This window comes from Rhincodon typus, chromosome 20 (assembly GCF_021869965.1).
Source record: "Rhincodon typus isolate 14 chromosome 20, sRhiTyp1.1, whole genome shotgun sequence".
NCBI classification, from domain to species: Eukaryota; Metazoa; Chordata; class Chondrichthyes; order Orectolobiformes; family Rhincodontidae; genus Rhincodon; species Rhincodon typus.
In genome coordinates, this window is record NC_063351.1 from 29,091,434 (window position 1) to 29,101,512 (window position 10,079).

At 41.3% G+C, this 10,079-nt stretch overlaps 1 protein-coding gene across 7 annotated transcripts in view; it reads left to right on the forward strand.

Annotated features, from left to right (window-relative positions):
- Window positions 1–4,345: 4,345 nt before the first annotated feature.
- Window positions 4,346–10,079, forward strand: part of LOC109935183 (arginyl-tRNA--protein transferase 1) — a 217,805-nt gene continuing 212,071 nt past the window's right edge. For 5 of the 7 annotated variants that reach the window (XM_048608828.1, XM_048608825.1, XM_048608827.1 and 2 more), the window contains exon 1: window positions 4,346–5,785. In XM_048608828.1, coding sequence (XP_048464785.1) covers window positions 5,686–5,785 — 100 coding nt within the window. In that variant the 5' untranslated portion in view covers window positions 4,346–5,685. The remainder of the gene's footprint in view (window positions 5,786–10,079) is intronic. The other 2 variants (XM_048608829.1, XM_048608830.1) reach the window with 1 other exon arrangement.

Here is a 10,079-nt window from a genome sequence, read left to right on the forward strand (position 1 = left end):
AACAAGCAGGCAAGGACAGGGCAGACAGAATACAACGTAGGGAAAAATGTGAGGGGGTAATATATTTTTATACGAAGAACAGATGTGTCTATGTGTTATTTCATTAATGGCAAGAGGCTGGAATGCGTAAACATGCAAAGGGACCTGGGTGTCGTTGTTGATAAGTCATTGAAGGCTAATATGCAAGTGTAGCAAGCTTTGAGAAAGGTGATGGAATGTTAGCCATTCTCACAAGAGGATTTGAGTAAAGGAGTAGTGAAGTCTTACTTCAATTGTAGAGGACCTTGGTTAGACTGCATCTGGAGTACTGTGTGAGTTTTGAACTCCTTATCTCAGGAGATAATTGCCTTGACAGAGTGCAACAAAGGTTCACCAGACATGTACCATGACTGTCCTAAGTGGCGCAAAAGGGAACATTGGGTCTGTATTCTCTGGAGTTTGTAGAATGAGAGGTGACCCATTAGAACTTACAAAGTACTTGAAAGGATAGTCAGGACTTTCTTTGAGGAAGTAACGAGCAGGGTAGACCAAGGAGAGCCAATGGATGTTATCTACCTGGATTTCAAGAAGGCCTTTGATAAGGTGCCACACAGGAGGCTGCTGAGTAAGATAAGGGCCCATGGTGTTAGAGGCAAGGTGCTAGCATGGATAGAAGATTGGCTGTCTGGCAGAAAGCAGAAAGTGGGGATAAAAGGGTCTTTCTCAGGACGGCAGGCAGTGACAAGTGGTGCTCTGCAAGGGTCAGTGCTGGGACCATAACTTTTCACTTTGTACATTAATGATCTCGATGAAGGAACTGGGCATTCTGGCTAAGTTTGCAGACGATACATAGATAGGTGGAGGGACAGTTAGTATTGAGGAGGTGGCGAGGCTTCAGAAGGATTTGGACAGGATAGGAGAGTCGGCAAAGAAGTGGCAGATGGAGTACAACGTGGGAAAGTGTGAGGTCATGCACTTTGATAAGAAGAATAAAAGCATGGACTATTTTCTAAATGGGGAGAAAATTCAGAAGTCTGAAGTGCAAAGAGACTTGGGAGTTCTAGTCCAGGATTCTCTCAAGGTAAACCTGCAGGTTGAGTCAGTAGTCAGGAAGGCAAATGCAATGTTGGCATTTATTTTAAGAGGACTTGAACATAAAAGCAGGGATGTACTACTGAGGCTTTATAAGACTCTGGTCAGGCCACATTTGAAGTATTGTGTGCAGTTTTGGGCCCCATATCTCAGGAAGGATGTACTGGCCCTGGGGCGGGTTCAGAGGAGTTTCACGAGAATGGTCCCAGGAATGGAAAGCTTAACATATGAGGAACATTTGAGGACTCTGGGACTATACTCATTGGAGGTTAGAAGGATGAGGTGGGATCTAATTGAAACTTTCAGAATGCTGAATGGCCTGGACAAAATGGATGTTGGGAAGATGCTTCCATTGGTAGGAGAGTCTAGGACCCAAAGACACAGCCTTAGAGTAAAGGGAAGACCTTTTAGAACAGAGATAAGGAGAAACTTCTTCAGCTAGAGAGTGGTGAATCTATGGAATTCACTGCCACAGAAGGCTGTGGAGGCCGGGTTATTAAGTGCATTTAAGACTGAGATAGATAGGTTCTTGATTATCAAGGGATCAAGGGTTACAGGAGAAAGCAGGAGAATAGGGTTGAGGAACTTATTAGCCATGATTGAATGCCAGAGCAGACTCGATGGGACGAATGGCCTAATTTCTGTTCCTATGTCTTATGGTCTTATGGACTATTTTATTCACTCACAGGATAGGCCTACGCTTATTGCCCAGCTAAAAGTCAACCACATTGCTGTGGATTTGGTAAGACCAATTGTGGATGGCAGATTTCCTTCTCTAAAGGGCATTAGTAAAACTGATTTTTTATGATAATTGACAGATGCTTGCCATTGGCTAGTTTTTCGTCTAGACTTTTATTAAATTCAAATTTCACTATCTATCTGGTGGAATGTGAAACCATGTTCCCAGAATATTAATCCAGTGACATTACCACTACGCATTACCTTCCTGGTGGATTGTTGTAGATAAACTATTTCACCCAGTTAAGGACTCTAGAACCAGGAGGCATGTTAAAAATAACAGGGATCTGATTTAGGACCAGGATGAGGAGACTTTATTTTACTCAGTGTTGTGAATATTTGGAATTCCCTATCCCAGAGGGCTGTGGAAGCTCAAACTGAGTATACTCTGAGATTGATAAATTTATAATTCCCAATGCTGTAAAGAGTTAGTGTGGATTAAAGGCATTTAAGCGTTCAGTCAGCCAGAATCAACTGAAATGGTGGAGCAGGCTCGACAGGTTGAATGGCCTACGCCTATCCCTAAAACTTTTTAAGGAGGTTGGGTGAATGGTTTTATTAAGAGTCATACAGAATGGTAAAAGGCCCTTTGGCCTAAATCATCCATGCCAACCAGGTTTCCGAAAATGAACTAGTCCCATTTGCCTGCATTTGGCAATATTCCCCCAAACCCTTCCTATCCATGTAACTGTGCAAATGTCTTTTAAATGCTGTAATTATATCTGCCTCTACCACTTCCTCTGGCAGCTCATTCCGTACACGGACCACAACGTGCACAAAAACATTGCCCCTCAGGTGCCTTTTAAATGTTTCCCCTCTCATTTTAATTCTATGCCATCTAGTTTTTGACTCGCCTACCCTGTGAAAAAGACCTTTGCTATTCACCCTATCTATGCCCCTTGTTATTTTATAAACTTCTATCTGAACCAGAAAAAAAAGTCTCAGCTTCTGCTTACAACTCAAATCTTCCAGTCTCAGTAACATCCTTGTAAATCTTTTTTGCACCCTTTCCAGTTTAATTACATCCTTCCCATAGCAGGAAGCTTTTCACTTTAACTTGTGAGTTGGGTTTCACTGTTGTTCAGAAATTTGGCAAATAGGAGGTGAGCAAGGAAGAATCCATTAAGTTGGTGCTTTTGCAGCACTACCAGGAGAAGCAGGAATCTTTTCTCCACATCCGTCATGCTTACTGATATATTAGTACCTCTCCCCATCCAACCAGCAACATCTTCCTATCTGCTTATTTGTTGTGTCCTTCGGCTGTAGGCCATCTTGGACAGCCCAGTTCAGCCAGAAACCTGGAGAGAAAAATTAAAAGGCCCTGCAAGACCTTTAAGAAATCATGCATCTGGCATTCCCATCTACAATCCTAATACTCCAAATTCACAGCCCTGTAAACAGCAGGGCCATGGTGTCTCTTCTCAGAGTTACATATGATAAACTACTCTGTGATACAATAATACCTTGTAAAAACTTCCCCTTTGTTCTTTAAATAATCCCGAGACTGCCTCTTTTCACCAACTAACTATCTTTTGACTACAGATTCTCGCAAATGTTTTCAGATTTCAAATCTACCTTTGAATTATTTTTCTTAACATTTGTTTGTTTAATTGGAAAATATGCTACTTTTGTGTGCTTGTTCTGAATGATAATCCTTTGTTTTTGGCAGCATTGTCATTATTTCTTCTGATCTTTTTACAGCTGCAAAATGTACTTTGAATAACATTCTCGTGCAGATGTAAACAAAAATAGATTAGGATCTTCCTGTGATGGGTAGTTCTTACTGGCTAGTTTCACAACCTTTGGATAAAATGCTAATTTAAACTTGGTTGTCTGTTGTTTAATCCATAATGAATTTTGGCAATGTGGTCGGGTGATGTATGCAGTCATTTTCAATTAGATTCTTTTTTAAAAACTATTTCAGCCCATGAAGGTCCTCTGTATTAAATCCAGTGATGGAATTCACAAATCAATAGGCCATGTTTTATATGTGATACACCCCAGTTGGTTTTTTTTTAGTGGTATAGTAGGTCTAAATAGTTTGCCATCTCTTTGCAAGGCATGATTGAATACAATTCATAGGAGGAGTTGCATGACATCTGTGACATTATTGGAATCAATTTTCACATTGCACATCAATATGTTTGTATTTAATATTTCTGTTAAGATTATGTGATCTATGGTATGAACTGAATGGAATAGTGTATAATTTGATATGGAAGATGGTACCAATAAAGAATCTCAAAAAAATTCCCTCTCCTTTTTTGCCTTATTCTATTACTTTACTTTTTATTTATCTTACACCTGCATTTTTGTTGCATTGATTTGTAAGAACTAAATGTGGGTAAAAACCATAAAATCCTAAATGGTATATTTGACATTTAGATGAATTATAATGATTTCAGAATTTTGGTTGCATTTAACTTTTGGCAGAACAAGTACTTTAAAGTATTTAATGCTGTTAAGGTTAGAAGTGCATTTGTTAAAAATTCACTCGACCTAATTGTTATATAGAAAAGAATCATTCACTTTGAATCACCAACGTACACCTGCTGTTTTGACAGCAGCTTTACAATTTATTGTAGAAAAACCAATGTAACAATTATGAGCCATGTGCACACAAACACCCCAGAGGAGTTCATTTTGCCCAAGTCCAAATTTTTATCTTAAATCCTTATTGACAGATTAATATGACCACCCTTTGCTACAGACTGAAGTAATGCAGAGGAAGGAATTAAGTAAAAGTTGTACAAATCTGCATTGACTCATTATTAACTTAATTGAAATGGCTAGCGAGAACAACGGTACAATCTTGCTATCTCCAATTGTCAAGTTTCCATACTTTTATAGGCTGAGTTTAGTTGCTAGCAATACACATGAAAAAAATTAAACCTACTCATACCTTGAAGGTGAGTTAACCACCAAATTACAGTACAAACGTTCTAACTAAAAACGCGCCACCCTCTTTCTCGTTCTTAAATAAAGTATCTAGTTGGTAGGGTTTTTTTTCCATGTTTTGAAGAGTCCAAAAGAAGCACACCGGCTTTATAATCGAACAACTCTACTCGGAGGTGCCATGTGATTTCGTATTATCGTGTTTTTTTTCCTTTATCCGGTAAAGCGTCTACTGGAAATGTAAAACGTATAGGCGGTGGATTGACCGGGACCAAAACACACGACCGTGGGATGTATTCCATTGTGGAATATAAAGGTTTAAAATCCAATTATCGTTGTGGATATTGTGACTCGGAGAATGGGAAAGTATCCACGGGTAAGTCCGAGAAGCTTAGCAGCAGGATCGAATTTTTAACGTGAAGCATTTTCAACAGCGACAGCAACTTTGGGACCAAGGCTTCGGCAGTGAGTACAGGCCTGTGTCGCTCTCCACTTTTCACAAGACCGCTCCGATCCAGCACCTCATAACAACCTGGCGTACCAGCGAGATCGTATTTTCATTCTGTAATCAGCCCTCCACGAATCGAGGGTTCTGATTGTTAACCTTTTTGAAAAAAAAACTCAAAACATCTTCAATTTTATTAAAGACACCTATAAGATTTCAAACCCAGCACGCAATGTGTGCGCCTGATGGGGCTGTTGTTTCCTGCACCTGTTGTTAGGTGCTCCATTTAAATAAATAAATAAAGACAGACAGACACGTTGATGTTATGGAAAAATAACGCTGCCCACAGCTGGCAGCCTTTTCTGCAAGGGACCCCCACGCTTTGAACGCCTTTTCCCGATGGAGGCGCGAGCACGGACCGCGGATGCAGGAACAGAACGTGCGCGTACCCTCCCTTCTTCGCCCCGCCGCGGTCACTGATTGGCCGTGCCAGCCTGGGTGCGCGCCTTGGCCTTAGCGACAGCTGGTTGACAATCATGGCCGGTGGCGGCGTACGCAGTATCCTCGAGTATTTCACCGCGGACGACGGTTATAAATGTGGCTACTGCAAGGGGCCCTCCAGCAGTTATTCCAATGGTGAGAGGGAGACAGACTATCCCTATATATATTTTTTTGGGGGTGGCATTAACTTATTCTGCAGAGATGTTGGGGCGTAATTTAGAGATAACAGGAGCGGAGGGTGTTTATGCATTAAGAATGAACCAGGCTTCCTTATTTCCTCCTGATTGCTGAGGCCACACAACCAACCAGAATATCTGAGGAGTGGGGCAGTTACAGGTTTCTTTAATTGCGAAATAGACTGTTCATAAAATCTTTTTATATACACTTCCTCTGGCAGTTCATTCTGTAGATGAGCCACTGTCCTTTTGTTTTGTTTTAGAAAGGAAAGTTGCTTTTCCTGTCCTCCTCAAAACTTTCTCATCTCACCTTAAAAAGTGCCCCCTAGTTTTGAACTCACCCACCCTAGGGAAAGGACCTTTGCTTTTCATGTTTTCTATGCCCTTCATGATTTTATAAACCTTTAAGGTCAAACATCAACCTCCTACTCTCTCATGTGGGGAGAAAAGTCCCAGCCTATCTAGCGTTTTTTTTTAATAACTCAAACCCTTCATTCCCAACAAAGTCCAGGTAAATCTTTTTCTGAACCCTCTCCAGTTTAATAATGTCCTTCCAACAGCAAGGCGATCAGCACTACGTACACTACTCTAGAACAGGCCTCACCAACGTCCTGTACAACCTCAACATGACTTTCCAATTCCTATATGAAAGTGGGAGCAATTTACTACAGATGCTACAATCTGTACTGAAAACAAAATATGCTGGAGATCACATGGGTCAGGCAGCGTCTATGGAGAGAAAGCAAGCTAACATTTAGAGTCTAGATGACTCTTCATCAGAGCTGATGTGAAGTGTGGAGCGGGCAGCATTTATGCAATGGATGGGGGGTGAGTTGGAGAGCTGGGGGAGAAAGGATGCTGATTGTTCAGACCCTGTAACAGTTGAACTGGATGTAGTTGAGTATCTTCTGCGAGCTTAGTGAGTAGATGAATAAGATACAGACAGACAGCCCCTCTACTCTGATTACATTCCATTCACATTCATTTTTGGATGCAATAAAATCAAAGCAAATAAAAATGTACTTATGCAATATTTGCAAAATTCAAAAGGAGGTATTAGTTTAAAAAAGTTAATAGTAAATAAATTTCAGAATTCTGTCTAAAACATTTTGTGCTGCACGATGTAATCCTGAAATCCTTGTGCATTCTTTGGTTCTCTGCAACTTAAGCATCCGTGTAGATGTCCACTAACCATCATTTTGCAAATACAAAATGGCCTTGAGTTCAGTCAGTTGAAATAAATGTGATATATGTTTGTTACTTCAGTAATTTTTAGTTTCAGTAAATGCAAAACTCAAGGTGAAGTTTAAATTAGTAATTTCTATTCTTGTTCATTTTTGTTCTTCTGTTGATAATGTACTCAAACCAGCCAAGGACAAAATCCTTGTTTTTGGAGGTTGGTTAGCTCGGTTGGCTAGATGGCTGCAATGTGATGCAGAGCAATGCCAACAGTGTGGGTTCAATTCCCACAGTGGCTAAGGTTACCATGAAGGACTCCCCTTCTCAACCTCTTCCTTGTCCTGAGGTACAGTGACCCACAGGTTAAATCACCACCAGTATTTCTGTCTGTAATGAGGGAACAGCCCTATGGTCCGGTAGGACAAGACAATGGTGACTTGACCCTTGCTCACACTTCATTCAAAGTGCATCTTTATGCTGTTATGGATGCAGCTGCCTGGACATGCAAAATGAGTGCCAAGCTCACTGTGATTTCCCCAAATTATGCTGCATTATGTAAATGCAGAAAAAAATATTTAGCTCAAGGTGTTGCAAAGCATAATGCAGTCAGCTGCCATTCATTGAACACCTTGTAATTGTTTTTTCCCTTTTTTTCCTCTCATGGAATGAGAGGGTTGCTGGAAAGTTTGTTGCTCATCCCTCCTTTATCTCAATGGGTTTACAGGCTGCTTCCGAGGGTAGTTAACAGTGTAGACCAACAGAATGTGAAACAATCATATGAAGACTAGACCAGACAATAATGGCACACTTACTTCCCTAAAGGTCATGATTGCTCCAGGTGGAATTTTACAACAATAAATGTCATCAATGATATCACTTTTATTCCAGATTTTTAAAATTTAAATTAAATTCACCAGCAATCCATGTCCCCAGAGCATCATTTGAGCCTCTTGATTTATAGTCTAGTGCTAAAACCACTATGCCATCATTTCTCCACAGTATCTCCATAGGAATATTGACCTACAAGATGGTACATCACTAGAAGTTGTTTAGCAATCTTTGGAATGCACCCTTTGATCAATTTTAAAAGAAAATTACTTGTGTCAAAAAAAATCATTCATGTCCATAAAGTTCTTCTGTATAAAATGCCAAAGTTATTCTTATAGAATGGGTAATTTTCTTTTTGTAGTAATTGTACTGCCCAGCCTTTTATATTTGAGATTGTATTGGATACATACTCATTTGGGTGAAAAGTTGAAAGTGACATATCAGTGAGAGTTAGAGATGAGAAGATGATGAGTTGCTGTTTTTAGTTTTAACTGAACAGTTGCAGAGCTGCTTGGAGTCTGGACATTGCTGCAATTTTAGCTAAATAAATGAACAAGCTATTAGGATGGAAACATTCATTTTGTAATTAAGTCAAGTGTTCATGGCTGCTGTTGTACTAAGCATTTTGAAAGCAGTAGAATGACAAATTCTCCAATTGTACGCATAAATCTTGTTTTGAAAATCATTAAAATAATTTTTGAAAAGAATGCAGACATGTAAGAAGTTAACACAAGGAAAAATAAAGCATTGGTACTAGTCATCACGTACATATGTTGTCGGGTATGGAAGGCTTGAGTTATAAAGAAAGGCTTGGACATTTTTCACTGGAGCATAGGAGGTTGAGAGGTGATCTTCATAGAAGCTCATAAAATAACGACGGATATCGATAGAGTTAATGGTAGTTCTCTTTTTCCCTAGGATGGGAGATTTCAAGAGTAGGAGGTACATTTTTAAGGTGAGAGAGGGAGAGATTTTTTAAAAAAACGACTTGAGGTAATTTTGTTTTTAAAAAGAGGGTGGTTTGCATGTGGAATTTACTTCCTAAGGAAGTGGTGGATGTTGGTATAATGATAATGTTTAAAAGACATTTGCCTAAGTACATGAATAGGAAAGGTTTAGGAGGAATATGGGCCATTTGCGGGCAGGTGAATGAGTTTGGGATTATGTTTAATATGGACCGGTGGGACCAAAGGGTCTGTTTCTGTGCTTATTTACTATGAATCCATATAAAAGTTTTAAGTGAGTAGTTAAACAAGACGCAAACAACCTGGTTTTTTGAGACAACAAGGTGCAGAGCTGGATGAACACAGCAGGCCAAGCAGCATCATAGGAGCAGGAAGGCTGACATTTCAGGCCTAGACCCTTCATCAGAAATGGGGGAGGGGAAGGGGGTTCTGAAATAAATAGGGAGAGAGGGGAAGGCGGATAGAAGATGGATAGAGGAGAAGATAGGTGGAGAGGAAACAGACAGGTCAAAGAGGCGGGGATGGAGCCAGTAAAGGTGAATGTAGGTGGGGAGTTAGGGAGGGGATAGGTCAGTCCAGGGAGGACGGACAGGTCAAGGGGATGGAATAAGGTTAGTAGGTAGGAGATGGGGGTGCGGCTTGAAGTGGGAGGAGGGGATAGGTGGGAGGAAGAACAGGTTAGGGAGGCGGGGACGAGCTGGGCTGGTTTTGGGATGCGATAGTGGGAGGGGAGATTTTGAAGCTTGTGAAATCCACATTGATACCATTGGGCTGCAGGGTTCCCAAGCGGAATATGAGTTGCTGCTCCTCCAACCTTCGGGTGGCATCGTTGTGGCACTGCAGGAGGCCCAGGATGGACATGTCGTCTAAGGAATGAGAGGGGGAGTTGAAATGGTTCGCGACTGGGAGGTGCAGTTGTTTATTGCGAACCGAGCGTAGGTGTTCTGCAAAGTGGTCCCCGAGCCTCCGCTTGGTTTCCCCGATGTAGAGGAGGCCACAACGGGTACAGCGGATGCAGTATACCACATTGGCAGATGTGCAGGTGAACATCTGCTTGATGTGGAAAGTCTTCTTGGGGCCTGGGATGGGGGTGAGGGAGGAGGTATGGGGGCAGGTGTAGCACTTCCTGCGGTTGCAGGGAAAAGTGTCAGGTGTGGTGGGGCTGGAGGGGAGTGTGGAGCGGACAAGGGAGTCATGGAGAGAGTGGTCCCTCCGGAAAGCAGATAAGGGTGGGAAGGGGAAAATGTCTTTGGTGGTGGCGTCGGATTGCAGATGACGGAA